This window comes from Ixodes scapularis, unplaced genomic scaffold, assembly GCF_016920785.2.
Source record: "Ixodes scapularis isolate PalLabHiFi unplaced genomic scaffold, ASM1692078v2 PGA_scaffold4__175_contigs__length_147842914, whole genome shotgun sequence".
Classification (NCBI taxonomy): Eukaryota; Metazoa; Arthropoda; class Arachnida; order Ixodida; family Ixodidae; genus Ixodes; species Ixodes scapularis.
In genome coordinates, this window is record NW_024609879.1 from 82,504,863 (window position 1) to 82,523,947 (window position 19,085).

Here is a 19,085-nt window from a genome sequence, read left to right on the forward strand (position 1 = left end):
TATTTCTGAAAGTAGCTGGGTTCGTGTAGAGCCAGTCTGCAGTGTGTTTGTCAAGCCCGATCGTAGCTGTTGTGGCTATTAGTTGTGAAAGTCGCTGGGCTCGAATAGAGCCAGTCTATGGTGTGCAGGTCAAGCGCAATCTTAGCTGTTGCATCTATTTTTTGTGAAAATAGCTTGCTTCAATTTGGGCCAGTGCGCAGTGTTGATGCAGGCCACCCGATTTTCTGGTTGCTTGTCCCTGTGCTTCTTTCCAGTGATAAAAAGAATACCATGCTAAGTAGCAGGTGTGCTCAGGGTGATACCAAGTTTAGTGAGTGTATGCCGGTCGGTGCTTAATAGATGGTACTAGCTTACTGCTCAATATGTGCAAGCAGAGGATGACTTCTTATTAATTGTGTTCCAAAAAAAAATGAGACGTTTACAATTCCCTGTAATGCCGAATAAGAATGCAGCTCTTGAGGAGGGTACGGAGAGGAGGGTATTGTTCGTTTACCTTAAGTGCGCAGAGTGACCACATTTCTGGGACGTGGATCGAGTGGATTTGGGGATGAAGAAACGACATACAGCTGCCGAGCTGCCATCTTGTTTATCAGGCGGGAAGAGAGGGGAAAAATAGAAACAATAGTGGAACGGCTGCACGACCTTAGCGCTGGATTCGTGGTGCCATCTGGTAACGGTCCATTACACTACCAACACTCCCCCTTAATGGACTGTCGCCACGTCCACGTTCTTGACACCGAAACGTTCACAATGCTTGAGGGTCAGCCTTCCATTCAAGGCCTTGGTGAAGAGGTCTGCAGAGTTACTCGACGATTTGTTGTACTGGAGTTGCAGCTTTCCTTCTTCCACCTTTTCTCTCAGGAAGAAGTGCTTCAGATCAATGTGCTTGCTTCTCTCCGACGTGACTTGATTTTTCGCCAGCGCAATTGCACCCTGGTTGTCAACCAACAAGACCTGTGGTTCCTGTAGAAACTTGTGCACACCAAGCTCCTTCATGAAGTTCTCTAGCCACATAACTTCCTTTGTAGCATGACACATGGTCATATACTCTGCTTCGACGGTTGACAGTGCAGTACTTTGTTGTTTCCTGCTGCTCCAGGAAATTGCAGCGCCGGCTAGCGTCAACACATAACCATTGAATGACTTCCTGTCAGCCTTGTCACTAGCCCAGTCTGCATCGCAAAAGACCTGCACACACTTCCCAGTTCTTTGGTAGATTAGTGCACAATTCTTCGTCTGCTTCACATAGCGAAGGATGTGCTTTATGCCACTCCAGTTCTCTTCTGTGGGATGTTCGTTTAACTGACTCGCGTAAGTGGTGGCAAAAGCCATGTCCGGTCTTGTTCCTCCGACAAGGTAAAGCAACGCACCAATTGCCTTCTGTACTTGCGCGGCAGGTCTTCTCTCATTCGGTCGTCGCTCTCTCCTCTTTGGTACTTGCTTCCAGGATCCAAAAGAGATGATGCTGCCTTAGCATCTGCCTTGCCTTGATCAGACGGCATAGACCGTCTGATCGAGGGTCAGTTTTCCATCCCTTTCTCTTTTCATTCATATGGAAACGATGTGGCTGGCTTCCCCCAGGTCTTTTGCGTCAAATTCGCTTCCTCCTCTTCTGCGATGATCAAGAGGTCATCAACGTAGACTCCTACAATGAGCTTCTTCTCTTTGCTGACATATAAACAGGGGTCTGCTTTCGATCTTGTCATCCCCTGCAACTTCAGCAGTTTGTCCAAGGTGAGATTCTACTCCCTTCCAGACTGTCGCAGTCCATACAAGCTCTTCTTTAGAAGGCAGACTTCATCCTTCTTGCAACGCCGAAAGGCTGCGGTTGTTCCAAGTAGACGGTCTCCTTCAGTGTACCGTTCAAGTATGCTGCCGTGATTTCAACCTGGTGGATCTTCCAATTTCTCTCGACTGCTATGGCTAGCAGCGTCCTGATGGACTTCAGCTTGACAACAGGAGAGAAGGTCTACTTGTAGTCGGTTCCTTCCACCTGGGAGTATCCGCACGCTACTAACCGTGCCTTGTACCTCTCCAAGTCACCATTCTCGTCGTATTTCTTGCGGATTACCCACTTGCACTTTACGACCTGTCTCTCCTTCGGTCGTGGCACCAGTTCCCATGTTCCTGAAGCCTCAAGGCTGTTCAGTTCACTCTGTATAGCTGCTTTCCATCTCTCTTTCTCTGATGCAGAAAAGGCTTCGTGTAGAGTTTCTGGATCTTCCCGGTTGTTTTGCTTGGCTATGCAGGAGCCGTGACATCCACTTTGACGTGTTCCCTTCTTTGCCAGTCTCGCCAACCTTCTGTATGCTTGCGTACCACAATCTGTCACGTTGGATATCTGCTGTGTAGCTCCGTTGTCGTCTTCATCAGCTGATGAGCTAACTTCTTCGGCATTGTTGTGGCCAGTATCATTTCGATCTGAACCACCAACCTCACGTGACCCGCTCCAGCTGTCTTCTACTTGAAAAATGATTGTGCCCTCGGTGTCGTCACATACATCAACGTCAGTGCTTGGAGCCTGGGCAAGCTTGCACGGGAAGGAGTCTCCTTCGAAGGTGACGTCTCGACTCACAAAGAAGCGGTCTTCTTTCTGGTTCCACAGCTTGTACCCCTTCACTCCTTCTGGGTAGCCGACCAGTATGCACTCCTCTGCTTTCAGGTCCAACTTGCTTCCCTTGCATCGTCTGTTTCGCAGACTCCATGTTCTGCATCCGAACACTCTTAGGTGGTCCAGTTTCACTTCTCCCCCTGTCCACAGAGCTTCTGGTGACTCTCCTTCGACTGCTTTCGATGAACACTTGTTCCTGATGATGTGACTTGCAGTGACAACGGCGTCAGCCCAAAGTTCTTTGAGACGCCTGACTGGATGAGGAGACACCTCGTCATGTCAAGCAGAGTTTGGTTCATTCTCTCGGCAACTCCATTCTGCTCAGGTATGCCAGGAATGGTGAGCCGACGCTTTATGCCATGCTTGGCCAGGTACTCATCAAACTCTTTGCTTGTGTACTCTCCTCCATTGTCACTACGCAAAGTCTTCACCTTCGTGTTGTGGAGAATCTCGACCATTCGTCTGTACTGGTCGAATCTGTCCAGCACTTCATTCTTCGTCTTCATTGGGTACACTACAGTGAATCTGGAGTAGTCATCAATGGATGTGACAAAGTAGTTCGACCCTCCCTTCGAGGCAGGTGTGATCTTTCCAACTACATCCGAGTGAACTAGCTCCAGTGGGGCCTTAGCCTTTGTTCCACCCTTCTTCGGAAGCTGCTTTTCTTCAATTTGCCGAGTGCACATGTCGAGCACTTTGCATCTTGACTGCTTCTACCACTTTGGCAAAGTTTTTCGACAGCTTCATGGTGGAGATGACCGAGTCGTCGATGCCACAGGGCGACGTCTGTCGCCTTTGCTAACTTCAATGTTGCAAGTGACTTACTCTCAGTGTACAATTTACCATCGCGCTTGGCTACGACAATTAGGTCACCATTTGCTTCAATCACTTTAGCTTTTCCGTTGCTGAAAGTCACGCTCAGTCCACGTTCCTCAATCTTCCCAACTGACAAGAGGTTACCGTCTAAGCTTGGTACGTAGAGGACATCTTGGAGCTCGACGACAGTGCCACCGCAGTCTTTCGAAAGTTCAATCTTTACCTGTCCTCTCCCGACGACTTCCATGACCTCCTTATTTGCTGCCTCAACAGTCGAACAGCAGGGCTTGAAAGTGGTGAATTTGGCTCTGTTTGACGTCATGTGGTCAATTGCTCCACTGCCAAGGTACCAGATGTGTGACCCTGAGGAACTTCCACCTCTGGCACAGAGCGCCTTCTTCGGTTCACTGGAATTTCGTCTTCTCTTTGAGTTGCATCCTTCGTCATCGGGACCCTCCTTGCATTCCCTGGCAATGTGTCCAAATTTTCCGCACCGAACTCATTGTTTCGGTTCAAAGCAGCTTGTACCAGTGCCAGTTGCTGCTTTCCTTGAAAAATGTTCTTGCCCGTTATGTTTGTGGAGCTGACTGCTCCTCATAATGGCTTGTTCTTTGTTAGAGGGCCTTGTTTTCTTCACTCTCATTTAGTTTGTCTTTTTCACGTTTGACTTGGCGCTTTTCTTCTACCAGCAGCCTTGCTTTCACCTTCTTCGTCGTGAGCGTTCCTTCGTCTTGCTCAAGATTTAGGATAAGTGATTCATACGTTTCTGGCAAGCCCATCAGCATCACCAGTGCCACTTCCCTGTCAGTGAAGGCGTATCCTGCCGTTTAAAGCTTCCTCTGTAGGTTCATTATTCAATCCAGGTAATCCTTCATGGTTTCATCTGGCTCCATTCTGGTGCTGGAGAAGTCTCCCATCAACTGAAGAGCATGCAGTAGCCCACACTTTAAATGTATCTCTTCCAATGTATTCCAGGCCTCACGAGCTGTCAAACATTCCCCAATGTCGTCCAGACAGGTGTCTTCCACTACTGGGAACATGAATGTCAAAGCCTTGGTGTTCTTCCTCTCGTCGTTCATCACTTCTCTCCCACCATAGCCAGGCTCCATGGCTTCCCAACAGCCTTTCTGGACGAATGTCGCTCTGGCTCAAATCGCCCACGCATGGTAATTTTCGTTTGAGAGTTTTGGTATTTTGATTTCGTCCGGCGCCGCCATCCTATCGCTTTGCTTTGTCGAGAGCGGTTCGAAGTAGGCTTACAGCGATGAACTTGCGTTGGGTTCTTGTTGCATGTCTTGTGGCACCCAGCGAAGCAGGAACACATGTACAGGTTTGACGACGTCTTCCACGAACCGTCGACGCAGTTCTCCTTCGTTCACTTCTTTGCCGAGAAATTCGTCACTGGCGTGTCAGTCACTTCTTCCCGACACTTTCATCACTGGCACGCACCGAACCGATGTCAGTACTTCTTTCCGACAGCCACAGGTGCCGCACGATGATCCGTCCTGCTCGGAAAGCGCAAAGGTCACTTCTTACCGACAACTTCGCTGTACCCACGCGTGGTGTGTGTAGACGTCTTCCGAACATAGCACCCCATGGAGTCCGCAGCGAGACCGGTGTCCGGCGACGCTCCATCCGTCTGATGAAGAACGCGCCACCTTTTACTTTCTTGACGGGCACACACCGCTTGTCAGTCACTTCGTCCTTGACAGTTTCACTACACTCATGCTCGTCTAATCTTCTTCAGGCATCGGCACGACGTCGCGAAGACGGTGTTGCTTGACAGTTTTTTCTTCAATGTGGTCGTACCTTTTCATCACTCATTAAAGGTGACCCCTTTTCCGAAATAATGGTCGATGTGTCGCCCTGGGCCCATAACATGTTTGTTTATCTTAAGTGCACAGTGTGACCACATTTCTGGGACGCAGATCGAGTGGATTTGGGGATGAAGAAATGACATACAGCTGTCAAGCTGCCATCTTGTTTATCAAGCGGGAAGAGAGGGGGGAAAATGCAAACAGAAGGGGAACGGCTGCACGACCTTAGCGCTGGATTCGTGTCGCCATCCGATAACGGTCCATTACACTACCAACAGGTATGCCCCTCCTCCCCTCCATCCTCCCTCCACCCCTTCCCTCCCCCTCCCTCCTCCCTCATGACCTTCACAAGTGACCTTTCTGACGTCACTCGTGACCCTAGTGACGTCACATGGGATGTCATTATGGGAAACGTCCCAATGTAACGCGCAGTTAGGCCAACACCGACACCACTCACTCCGGAGACGCACGCCTAAGAGCTGCACTCTAAAAGACATTCTTCATGTGGGCAATGTGCATGTTGCAGGTGCTGTGGAAGCTTGCCGTCAGTATATGTGCTCCGCAGCTGCGAGCTCAGCTATGGCCGCCAGTGAATACTACCTGTAAAATGAGCTAGATGGGTAAAAGCACCTGCACATACATATTTATGTAACAGACTCTCAGCTTTGTGTTTGCACTCGTTTGACTTGGCATCTCAATACAATGGACCCAAAGAAAATGGGTCCCAAAGGAAATGAGGTCCAAGTTTTGTGTTTGTCGCCTTTGGACCTACGGAGATGTAGAGTTTTCGGCATAAAACATCAAATTCATGTTACTGCTTGCCATGTTTCGGCTTTACTTCATAAGCTTCTAGCCTGTGTATTTTGTGGTGATGGTGCAATGGAAACACAATAACCTTTGTATTGTTTGCATTGCTTAACTCCTTTTTAAAATGTACCTTCTAGCACTTGAGCAGTGTACAAGATTAATTCTTCTATTGATAAGTGCAGTGTTTTTTCATTAAAAAATACCGATTTTGACTTTTAACTGAAATGACATGGCTCAAAGTTTCAGTGTTCTTGAATGTGCAAAGATCCTTCTTGCTTTGGAGAGAACTTGCTGGAATGTTTCCTAGAGTGGGCCCAGTATTTAGTATTTGCATACCCAAGATACAGTTATGAAATCAATGTTAGCTTTGCTAGAACCCCCAATCATGTCAACCTCAAAAGGCTAGACTTGTCTGCATCAAATGGCACATACTGCATTCTAGTATCTTTGTAGAAACAGCAGTAACATGACAGCTCACTGGTCCTGTGCCTGTGGAAGACGGCTCTTTTTACATTTTCTTGGGTCATTTGATTTTGTCTGATTGCAGCAAGTGCATTCATTGTTTTGATTTGTTTGTAATAAAAGTTTTCAATCCAGAACTCTTGACAACTTCTATAATTTAGCCAGGAAAATTAGAAGGGATGTTCAAATCCAGAGCTCTTGACTATTACTATAATTTAACCAGGAAAATAAGAAGTGAAAAAAATTGATTGAGCACATAGAATGTGTGCTTCATTTTTATGTGCAGTAAAGACAAATGTATAACAAACTCGCCCTTGTGGAAAGCGTCAACTCTGCAGCTAAAAAATTTTACGTTCTGCAACTGGTTTTTTTTTTTTTAACTTTTTGTGTCGTGGTTGGTCCTTCGGTTGGTCCCGCTAGTTCAGTACGGACAGTATGTATGATCTCTATGGAACAGATGCCGTGCTTTCTTTTTAGCAACTTTTGTAATCTTGTTAAATTTCTCTCGAATTACGCGTTTTTGTTTCTGCATTTCGTACACCAATTGATACTTTTTATCTTTGCACCAAATTACATTCGTCTTTACCTTTGAAGGGACGTACAGTGTTGTTCCTTTTTCTTAGAAAATGCATCGGCACGAACGGACATTTCTGTGGACACCTTTATTCGGCATACGCACTCAACGTCGACGATGGTGGTGACAGACAACGCCCAGAACCGCGGCTTGCTGTCGCTTTTCACGTATAACCACAGTTTGCACGAAAAACACGACGCAGTAATTATGAGACTGTCGTCGTTTGTCGCTGTCCAAAACGACCGCGGCGTAGCAGACGACCCCGTGTCACATCCACGTCCGGATTCTTCGTTTTTCTCCGTTTTCCCTAGATTCCCTCTCGAGGCACCGCTCACTCGGTTGTAGGTACCGGACTCAAGTCCTGACTTGGCTGAGACGGTTCCAATTTCGTTTCGAGCAAGCGGCTCAACCGGCGTCTTACATTGGGTCTCAGCTGAGACCCAAGATGAGACCGCCTGAGAAAACAAAATGTCGGACGTGGCTACCACCAGCCACTACGCACCGGCTACAAGTCATTTTTAATGGGTGAATGCTTGTGTTGAAGCGAGTTTAGTCTGCTTCTACGCCATCGACGTCTTCGACAGGAAAGCCTGCCACGACTGTTTCGTTTTCGTTTTGGTGGTTTCGCAATCGCTTGTTTTCCTGTGAGCTTGACTGGTCACCCATGTCCTGATGCAAGTGCTCAGGTAAGAAATAATATCAATAACACCACTGTTTTGTTGTGCTGTTTCGTAAAGGCAAATGTGAATAAGTTTGGCATAATTATAACTTATTTTTGCGGCTCAGTTTCTGACACAAATGCAGCGCCATCCATTCAAGAATGAACGGAAAGCAAGACGTAGTACGTAGTCTTATTGTTCAGACGATTTTCAACCCGAGGATCACGGAGTTGGCCGAGGTACAGTTCCGAGGCAATCCTTCCTTTGTAAAATGATGTGTTTCGTGTTTAAAAACAGTCGGAAAAGCAAACAGTTTCTCAAAATGTCAGCGTCAACTCCCGACGGACGTCATGTTCCAAAACATTTTGGAAGATAGCGAGTAGCTTGATACGTTATAGCAGTGTTTATGAACCTTCGCTAGGAATTGTTATGGCGTGGCTATATATATTTGAATCGAAACTGCGCTAGAATTTTTATTGTCTGTCATGAACGAATCTCAGACATATTTCTCCACTTCAGGTGGTCACCAGCAGCGGAGCTCCTCGGAACCAACGCCGGACAAGTAGGTAGTACTCTTGGTGGTCGGCATATGCTCGCAGATCGTGAGGTGGTCGCCAAGTGGCAAGGAAGCACCCATGACCTCCACATGCTATCGCAGAGCTGTATCAGAGACAACTTCGGAGGAGGAACTTCAAACGGGCTCGTCATCGTGGATGGCGATCGGCTACGATGGCCGTGATTGATCGTGCCGTACCGCTGGGTAGACACGCCAGCGGAGTGCGCATACAACCAGGTGCACAGAAAACTGGAAAAAAAAAGGTAAGGGTTGTTTTTGAATTAGTTAGGTACAAGTACTAATCATGCTGTCTACGAATATATCGGCGCCAACTTTTTTTAAACGGTCTGATCATACTGTGCTTGAAATAATGAGGCCGTAGCTAAAAAAACTTTTTTCAGTACACTTCAAGTATAGTCACTGTTAGATCCTGGCCGGTAGATGACGACAAGATATAATTAACTATTTATTAACTCAAGATACAAAGGCTACATGACAACGTGACAGGTTTGTTGGCTGGTGTAGGCCGTTGACTGCATGCTTTGCAATGTTCGCGCGGTGTGGCGTGGTCTTCTAGGTTTGGCATCTGTTTCCAGATGGTACCACCACTCAATACACAACACTCCTTCCCCCTAAGTGAACTCTTTCTCGAAGAGCTCGAGCCCCGTCTGATCTCCTCTGCCTGGCCACATCCACATCTTGCACTGGGCCCATCACCGACGTTTGCACTGCGCTGCCTGTATCCGGGTGCCCGGGTGGTTCAGGACGAGCAGCTTGCCGCTCTCCGTGGCTGATGCTGTCTGTTGCAACTCTCAATGCACCGCTCCTACACATCTCGTCGACAGAACGTCGCATGATAATGCCCTCCTGGGTGTGGGTTTTGTAGGAAACTGGACCCGTCATTTCAACCACTGTCGCCAGTATCCATGAAGGGCCACTGCTGTAGCTGCATATGAATACTGGGTCTTCTGTTTGAAACATTCGGGACTTCGGTTGGGCTCCTTCGCTGGAATTCTCATCAGCTCCCTTCCTCATGCTCTCAGTCAGGTCTGGGTGCAGTCGGTCAAGTATCGTCTTCAACCTCCTGTTCATCAGCATATCCACTGGGCTCTTGCCTGTCATCATGCATGGTGTTACATGCTCCTGTAGCAGAAAACTGGTCAGATGCTGCCCTCATGTTCCCTTTTACAATACGCTGTAGCGAATCTTTCGTTGTGTGCACCATGCGCTCTGCTTGTCCGTTAGTTGACGGGTGGAAGGGTGCTGACGTGATGTGTCTGATGAGACCGGCTTTCAAGAATGTGCGGAATTCTTGGGAGGTGAACTGAGCCCCGTCATCCGAGACCACGGTGCTGGAGTTGCATTCCATGCATCTACTGAGGCACGAGGAGGTGCAGGTCGTTACTCTTGGCATGCCATGCACTTGATCACATGCTCTTCTATGCTTCTGTCCATATGGGCCACCACACATAGCTGCGAGCCAGAGCCTTTATTTGGTCGATGCCAGGATGTCCGACATGGAGGGCCTCCAGCAACACCTTCCTGCCTTCTGGGGGAATTACGACCCTGTTCCCCCAAAGTATACATCCTTTGTGAACCGGCATCTCATGTTGTCGAATCTTGAATGGCTGGAAATTTGCCTCAAGGCCGCCTTGCAGCTAACCCTTCAGAGCCCAGTTGAGAATCCTTCAAACGGTGTTCTTTGCTGTCATTTGTGCGCCGTCCTTGGCGTGGAGCGGTGGATTGGATGTGTTCTCCAGAAACAAAACTTCTAGAGGAGGTGGCACCACAAACTCTGGAATGGTAAGTGAGAGGCAACTAAATGCATCGGCATGTTGTATATCCTTCCGAGGTCAATGATCCAAACTGTAGTTATAAGCATTCTGTAGGATCGTCCAACGCAACATTCGTGGAAGCAAGATGTATGGCATTTGCTTTGCAGGTCTGAACAGTCCCAAAGGTGGTTTGTGGTGTTATGATCTCGAAGGCAATACGTGTAGTCATGGAACTTCTTTACACTTCCCAGCACTGCAAAGGCTTCTTTGTTGATTTGAACATAGTTTGGCTTGGTAGATGTCAATGTGCGGGAGTAAAATGCGACGGGGACCTTTTTGTCATCTTCCGGTCGACGACCAAGTACAGCTTTAATGTATGTCTTATGGCGAGGCATCACAAGTGTGCACAAAGGGCTTTGTTTCATCATAATGGTGCAGCACACTTGCTGAGGACAGCAGCTGCTTGCGTTCGTTGAAAACTTGTTCATGAAGAGGCGTCCACTCCCACCGTGCCTCTTTGTCAAGTAGCTGATGTAGTGGCTCGGCCACTGCTGCCTTTTTCGTAGAAAGATGCAATAGAAGTTTAGCAGTCTTAGGAAAGCCTGTAGCTCCTGTTTGCTTGTTGGTACTGGTGCCTCATGAATCGCCTTCACCTTTTCTTTTGTTTGGTGCACGCCCGTCTCGTCAGGAATGAGAAATCCCAGGAACTCGAGCTGCGACACTTCAAAATGGCACTTTTCACTTTTTACCCTGAGTCCAGTATCAGCAAGACGGTGCAGGACTTCCTCGAGGTCGCCTGCCAACTCTTCTTTGGTGCTTGCAGCAATTAGAACGTTATCGAATTATGACACAACCCCGGTGATCCCCTTCAGGAGGTCGTCCATGAAGCTCTGAAAGATCCCAAGAGCAACATTTACTCCAAACCGTAGCCGCTTTACTCGAAATGCTCCTTGATGGGTTGTGATCGTTTGTGCCTCCGCCGCTTCTTCATCAACCACCAGCTGCTGGTAAGCTTCTGCCAAATCCAGTTTTTCAAACAGCCTCCCCCCCGAGAGTGATGCCAGGAGGTGCTGTACCATGGGGATCGGGTACAGGTGTTGAGCCAGTGCCTTGTTGAAAGTGCACTTGTAGGCGCCGCATATTCTAATGTTTCCAGTTGCCTTCATGGGCGTCACAATCGGGGTCTCCCACTTTGGTTGCATGACCGGCTCCAAAATGACTTGTTCAATAAAGCAATCAAGTTCAGCGTCAATTTTAAGCGTAAGCGCAAAGGGCACTTGCTAGGGTTTCATGCGGATTAGCATCATTGTAAAGTCAAGGTGCTGCGATACTGGGGGTCCCTCAAACTTCTCAATCTTACCCAAAAACGCCATCATACTTTGCAAGCACACCTTCAATAGACAGCCCTGTGACCTTATTTACCCCTAGCAGCCTGATTCCCAATGGTTTAAACCAGTCCATGCCAAGGATGGTTGTCCACTGTCCCTGTGTTACTAGCAGTTTCAGGTCTACTTCGAAACTGCTGTGCTTGACATGGACCTTATACACCCCCTTGATCTGCACCGTATTGCAATGGAAATCTGACTTGCGATTGAAATGGCTCACCCGGTACAGCATCTTCTTCATGACCTCATTTGTTTGTTCTGGGATGATCGATAACTCTGACCCCTAGTCAACTTCCATCATTGCCGACGTCCGGTGCTTACGTGTCTGGGATGCATGTGGCGGGGCCAGTTGGTTAGTATCGTACACATCATCAGATTGTGTGTTCAAGTTCAGAACGTTCGCCATGGTTTTGGATCCTCTTGTTCCCATGGCCCGCTCTGCGCTCATTGTTTCATGCGACACACACAGTCGATGCGGCCGATTTTTCTGCATAAGTGACTCTGGGCATCCTTAAATTGACAATACTCCCGTGCGTGAGCTCCTCTGCACCCATTGCAAGGCTTTGTTTTCCCGTGGTATACTGTTTCCCTGTCAGTTGCCTAAGCGTGTTTTCTCCTTCCTCTTAGTCCTGATGTATGGCAACGTTGGTTGCCACAGCTGGTTCTCCTCCCCTCACATCGTGGTGCTTTGAGCCGCCGCTTCAGCTGCCAGCACTTCTTCCTGAGCGATCTTGAACGAGGGTTTTTTTTTTTGCGAAAAGTCGAGCTTCAAGAGTTTCATCCCTCAGGTCACATACGAGTAGATCTCAGTGTTTCCGTGAGATTTGGAAAGTTGCAGTTTTGTGACAACCGCCGTAGTTCCACAATGAATAAGGCCACAGACTTCTCGGGACCCTGATTCCGCCGGTAAAGGCATTCTGGCGTACAATCTCCGACGGTTGGTTGAGGGTCTTCGTTTTGGGAGTTGCCAACGCGAGTAATGACTGTACTAAGTCAAAAGTGGCAGCTCCGCAAACGCTAAAAAAAAAAAAACAGCACGTTTTTAGTTGGGTTGGTGATATCGTTTGCCTCGAGGTGGAAGTTCAATCTTGCCTCGTAGGCGTCCCACTTCTCCGGAAACGCAGGGTTGAATTCTGCTATCTGTCCCAGGGTCGCCATTTCTTGTCGAGGGTACAAGGGGGGTACCCGAACAAAGGGCGATGTTCACAAACCTTCTGCCTCACCTGTACGTTCTGATGTAAGGCCGTAGAGTGCGGCAGTCTCTATGCAATCTTATCCTCATCACCACATTATAGATCCTGGCCAGTAGATGATGACCGGATAACATGAACTATTTATTGACTCAAGATACAAAGGCTACGTAATGAAGACATGATAGGTTCACTGGCTGGCATTGGCCGTTGACTGCGTGCTTTGCATTTTTTCCGCGGTGTGGCGTAATCTTCTAGGATTGCGGTCCGTGTCCCCGATGGTGCCACCACTCTACACACAACAGTCACCATGAACAATCTGTTGATACTGTGGCTATTGCCAGAAACTTTCGAATAGGACACTGAAGTAAAAGTTTTTGTCAGAAAAAATGGGTAATTACAAGCACAGAGACGTCAGGACCATTCAGCAGATGGGGAGGGCGACAGTGGTGGGGGGGAAGGGCAAGTTTGCACCCCTCCCCCATATCTTTTCCATTAAATTTCTGACCTGTCGGGGGGGCAGTCTCTCCCCCGCCCCCCTATTTCTTTTCGACGCCACTGTACAAGCAGAATGTGATTACAGCCATCATGTCTGTAGTCGACTGTATCCTGGTGGTTGAGGCGACGGCCATTTGCAGCGAGAGCTATGGTAAAATGCGCCTGATTCAGCTGTAGCACTTGCTATGTATCGCGGCGATAGTTTCATTGAGTCGCCCCGCAACAGAGTAACCGTCAAAGAAAAGAAAGTCCAAGTGGCAGAGGAGAGCTGCGGCTGCACAGTTGGCAGGACTCTTCGTGGCGGTGCAGTGACAACACTTTTTAACATTTATGTTCACACACTCTTTGCATCAGCCTTGCCTGTTCGTGATAACGATGCCCTTTGCCTTTATCTTCATGATGTAGTTTCCATGTTTTGAGCGCACCTTCGGGGCCTCCTCGGCGAGTACGGGAAGCATGCCTCGCCGCGAGCTCGGCCAGGCAATGATCAGTCGGCAGTGGCCCCCAAATGCATGCTCGCTGAAACGCTGCCACCGAGACATCGGCCTTTGCGCTCCATGACATATGGATCCTTGCATTGTTTATCAATACTTCACTAACTCATAACTTTACTATGAGTGGCGTCTAGAGCCGCTGGTCAAATAATTGCGGGATTCCAGTTACGCCTTGAACCGCATATTTAAATTTGTTCTTCCGACACAATAGCCTTTCGAATCAAAACTTTGTCGGTGGCATATTGGAACTTTCTGCTCGTAGCACACTTTACCAACGCCGAAATATCCCGTACAGGCTGGTTGAATGTCGTCATCGTAAGTTTGGCACAGTTTTTCAAGTTGGCATGCCAAAAACCAGGTAGTTTTGTAGAAAATATGGTGCACATCAGTGCATGTCCGGGCAATTTGTGGCATCCTATGCCTTGGTAAGTGCTTCCATGTGGTGGGAAGTCAATCACCAGCATGGTGCGGGGCCCCCGTTTGTTTGCCGTCTGATAAGCAAGTTAGTTGCTTTGTTTTATATGAACCACAGGCAGCCCAAGGAGTTGTGGCTACTTTTCGATACAGTGCAGTCAAACGCACTGAAACGAAACTGTGTGTATGGGCCTTTACGCCGCTGCGCTTCCATTTTGGACCTGCAGTTTGTACTTTCTTTCGTTGTCGTTCCCACTCGGCTTTGACGTCCGTGGATCATAGATGAAGGTTGCTCAAACATAAAAAGGGAGATGAATAGTTAGGTGTTTTGGCTGAATATGCCTTAAGCAACTTCGACAAAGGCAGCAAGAAGGGAGATGATTGTAAGGATTGCAAAGGAAAAAAAAGCTTTGATGCTGACTGCATGCCACGTCGGCGGTGACATCGCTCAGGCCTGTACAAATGCAATGGTGCGCAAGGCAAACATTTTTTTTTGCGGGTGCGGTCTTTACGCGTGTTTATTACACTAATGACTTTCACTTTTACTTAGCTGAGTGTGTAAAAGTCGTTGCATTTTTTTATGATGCATCATTTCTTTAGTTTTTCATGTTGCTAAATGAAATACATAATGCAGTGGAATTTTTTTGCCTACTTGGAACCAAAAAGACATTGAAGAGAACTAACCAAAAAAAAACTGTTTATTGTATTTACAAAGTAAAGCTAAAACGGCAGTGCCTCTTTGCCAAACTGAAGGCCCCTCCTCCCCTTTAAGGGTCTTGTTGTAGGGCCTTCCCAAGTAACATGAAAATTTTTTCTCCCTGTTCAATATAAAAGTTTGCAGCCTTTTTCATCATTTCGGCAGCCTCGCAGGCTGCCCTTGCTGCCCTTGCCTGCTCTTCCGTCGCCTTCAGTTTGGCAAGGAGGCACTGCCGTTCTAACTTTACGTTCTCGTGTTGTTGCTCCATGATGTCCCTATAAAACTGTTTGTCTGCAGCCCGTGTGCTGGCTGCCGAGCCTGCGGGTGGTGCGCTGGGCCTCCAGACCGGTCGTGAACGAGGTGGTCCCTGCCGGCCCAGTGGTGCCGGTCGCCTTTCAGCAGCAGCTGCTGCCTCAGGCGGTCCCCCTGCCACAGGAGGAGGCCCCTCCCGACGTAGCAGCGCAGCTGCTGCACCAGGTTCCACGGGTGCCTCATCCTCGTCCATCGGCCAGTCCGGAGGCTCGTAGTCCTGCGTTTCTTCGGACTCCGGCACCTCGAGGAATGCGACCCCGGGGTCCACTTCAACTTCGTAGTTCAGGTCTCTGTCCTCTCCAACCTCCTCATCAGTAATTGGCTGCACGCTGACTGGTGCTGTGCTGGCCCTAAGGAAAATACACCAGAATGTCAGTCTTGTCACCCTTGTACATAATTTGAAACACTCTTATTTGTATTTCATTCATGCTTTTTGTGTGCATGTGGATCAAGCTCGACTCCTCAGCTCTCGGCCATTGCTGCTATTAGTTGTGAAAGTATGTGGGCTTTAGTAAAGCCAGCCTACAGTGTGCAGGTCAAGCCCGATCTTGACTGTTGCGGCTATTAGTTGTGAAAACAGCTGGCTTCATGGAGATCCAGTGTGCAGTGTTGATGCCGGCCAGATATTTCTGGTTGCTTGTCCCTACAATTCTGTTTTATGTCAAAGACTACCATGTTGAGCAACAGATCTGCTCAGGGTGATTCCAAATTTAGTGGTAGTGTCTACTGGTCGGTGCTTAATAAATTGTACTCACTGTACACCATATTTGAACTGACTGCTCAGGATTACTTCTGATTTCTTTTATTTATCAATACTGTTCACCCTTTCAAGGTGGTTTTATTTTAGAAAAGACATTCCTCATGGTATGCAATGTGCATGTTGAAAGTGTTGCAAGAGCTTGACGTCAGCATATGCTCAGCAGCAGCGAACTCAGCTGTGACAGTGAATGCTACCTACGAAATGAGCGAGATTTCAGAGCACTAATCTCGCACAAATATGTTTATGCAACAGACTGTCTCAGCTTTGTGCCTTCATTCATTTGACTTGCCATCTCAATACAACGGACCTGAAGCAAATGAGGTCCAAGCTTTGTGTTTGTGACCTTTGGGTCTACGTAGCAGTACAATTTTCAACATAAAACAATATATTTTTTTGCTGTTTGTCATAGTTCAGCTTGACTTCATAAAAGTCTAGCCTTTATACGGTAGTCTTGCGATAATTCAAACTCGGATATTATACTTCTGGTTAATTCAAACAAATTTCCTAAGTTTGGTTGTGTCGCTATGTTCTTAGTGTATCCATATGCCACTTAAACCGAATTCCGTTTTCCTGTAATTCATATTTTTTGTTCTTGCAGCCCTTTTGTTGAGTGTGCTTCTTTCCGAGCACCGGTACACTGCAGAGGGAACACCCATGGAGCTGTTGCTTCTTTGCAATGCACCGGTGCTCGGTGATAAGCGCACTCAACGGGGCTCATGCGGAAATTTCTGCAGCAACTTGCGCAGACGCTGTGATCTGGTAGCATGGCGTACACCGAGCGCCGGCACATTGCGGAGAAGCAACAGATCCATGGGTGTTCCCTCTGCAGTGCACCGATGCTCGGAAAGATGTGTACTAAACAAAAGGGCTGCAAGAACAAAAAATATGAATTACAGCACAACGGCATTGAATTTAAGTGGCATAGCATGGGCAAGTCACAACGTCCTCACAAGTTGCTATGAAAACTGTGGTGCAGTGCCCGCTTTTATTGTTCACGTGTCCCCCGTTTAATAGTTCACAATAGACAACTTCTTGACCCGATGAACAAACTGAATTTCGTTTTGAGTTGTCATGTGCTCTTTGAACAGCCCACAACAATGAACATTTTTGAGGGATAAATAAACTTTTGTCTTACATTTCACGAATGTTTCATGTGTAGCATACCTGGTTATGATCAGTAGGCCTATGTAAAGGAAAGCATGAAATATCTTCTGTGTATGTGAAGCCACTCATAAGGCAAATCATATATTTATCTTGCATCATTATTTAGATAAATTTCCGATAAATCAAACAAAATTCATGGCTTCCTGGAGTTTGAAATCATGAGAGTATAATGTATTTTGTAATGGTAGTGTAGTAGAAACACAATCCCCTTTGTATTGTTCGGATTGCATGATACCTTTTTAAGATATACCAGCCTAAGTCTGCTATCATTTTTCTTTCCCAAACTTTCAAGACTCGGCCAACGGCGCTTGCGATGTTCAGAAGACTGCGTCGTCCTCCCCATGTACATGTCGGCTCATAATCACCATCATTTTAATCTTGCATCTCACAAGATTAGGTCGTGATCTTACATCATCACATAATCACCATCAGAAGATGTGGCATTGCGGGCGTACTTTGCACGGGCTGCTGCCTTTCTGCAGTGCCGTGGCTCTCCTAATCCAATAATTACTATTATTATTATTGTTGTTTATATTATTTTTATGATCATCATTGATGAGCGCAGTGGTCTTTCATTCACATGCCTAGCTCGACTTTAACTTCAGGTAACATGGCTCGAAGTTTTAGAGTTCTTGGAAGGGCACGGTTCTTTCTTGCTCTGGAGAGAACACACCAGAACATTTCTTTGAGTGGCCCAGTATTTAGTACTTGCGAACTTCAGATATGATTATGAATACAATATTAGCTTTGCTAGTAGAACCCCCAATCGTGTGAATCTCGAAAGGCTAGACTTCGTACAAATAGCAGTAACATGACAGCTCACTCGTCGGTGTCTACGCCTCCTTCGATACCCAGAAGGTTGGGGCTTGTGGAACCGATGACCGCCAGCACAGCCTCAGCCAGCGGTGTCAGCGTGTGGTCGTTGCGCCCTGCGCCTGTGGAAGACAAGGTTCTCTCTATATTTTGTTTGAGCATTAAATTTTATCTGATTGCAGCAAGCACATTCATTGTTTTGATTTTAGTGTATTAATAGCTTGATATCTTAATTTCTTCTATAATTTAGCCAAGAAAATGAGAAAGTGGATAAAAAACTTCTTTAGCCAACAGAATGTGTGCTTCATTTTTATGTGTAGTAAAAACATATCTATAGTAAACTCACCGGTCGTGGTGTGTGCTTTCTTCGAGAGGGTCAGTTCCGCGCGGCTGCGAGATTTGAGGTTCTGCCACTGCTTTTTGAGTTGCGGCACAGTGCGCAGCGTCGATGGATGCCGCGAATTCATCACGGATGCGATCTCCTGCCACGCTTTTCTTTTAGCAGCTTTTGTAATATTGTTGTTAAATTTGTTCTTAATTATACGTTTTCGTTTCTCGATTTCGTAAACCAATTGAAACTTATCTTAATTAAACACAAATGGTTGTTAACCATTTTGTTCTTAGCCCGAGACTGAGGCAGGAAAAGAGGAAAGTTTCGAAGTAGAAGAAAAATGAACAGTCGAGGACACGTCTCTAACACAGCTTATCATCTTCGGACCAATTTGATTTCTTTACCTTGGGAGGCATCCGTGATGGACCGGCAACATCCATGTCTGCGTGCAGCAAACTCAGACGGTCGTCTGCTAACTTAATGATCGAAACATAATTATCAACTTTTATTGCAAATGCTTCCGAAAAAATACGTCCAGCGCATTTTTTTTTTCTTAAAAAATTGGGCGTTAAGGACACGCAGGCATTTATGTAAACAACTTTATTCGGCGTACGCACTGGACGTCGACGACGGTGGTGACAGACGATCGCGATACGAAGCAATATGACAGCGTTGGTGCGCACTAAACTCTACCCAAAACCGCGCATCGCTGACTCTTTTTTTTTTCTTTCTTCTATTTTGCACGGAACCACGGTATGTACGAGACATGTGCCGCAGTTTTGCGACTGTCGTCGTTTCTCTTTGCTCAAACCGATCGCAGCGTAGCAGAAGCAGACGATCTCTCGCTTGCCGCCTCGCGTCGCCGGCGCTTTCTTATTGGACAGGAGGTCACAACTCGTCACTTCCACGTCCGGAATCTTCGGCCGTGTTCCAAAATTTACTCGGTCTCA

General features: G+C 47.2%; 1 protein-coding gene, 1 long non-coding RNA gene and 1 pseudogene across 2 annotated transcripts; 1 reads left to right on the plus strand and 2 right to left on the minus strand.

Moving 5' to 3' along the window:
* Positions 1-702: 702 nt before the first annotated feature.
* Positions 703-1,332, minus strand: LOC120844513 (secreted RxLR effector protein 161-like). Its single transcript, XM_040216323.1, has one exon. The coding sequence runs from the start codon at positions 1,330-1,332 to the stop codon at positions 703-705; it is 630 nt and encodes a 209-aa protein (XP_040072257.1).
* A 2,607-nt stretch (positions 1,333-3,939) lies between these two features.
* On the minus strand, positions 3,940-4,644 carry LOC121837800 (annotated as a pseudogene).
* Positions 4,645-7,960: 3,316 nt separating this feature from the next.
* On the plus strand, positions 7,961-18,149 carry LOC120844501. Its single transcript, XR_006078269.1, has 3 exons — positions 7,961-7,985; positions 8,266-8,565; positions 15,053-18,149. It is a non-coding gene; the product is annotated as an uncharacterized LOC120844501 (long non-coding RNA).
* The last annotated feature ends 936 nt before the right edge of the window (positions 18,150-19,085 follow it).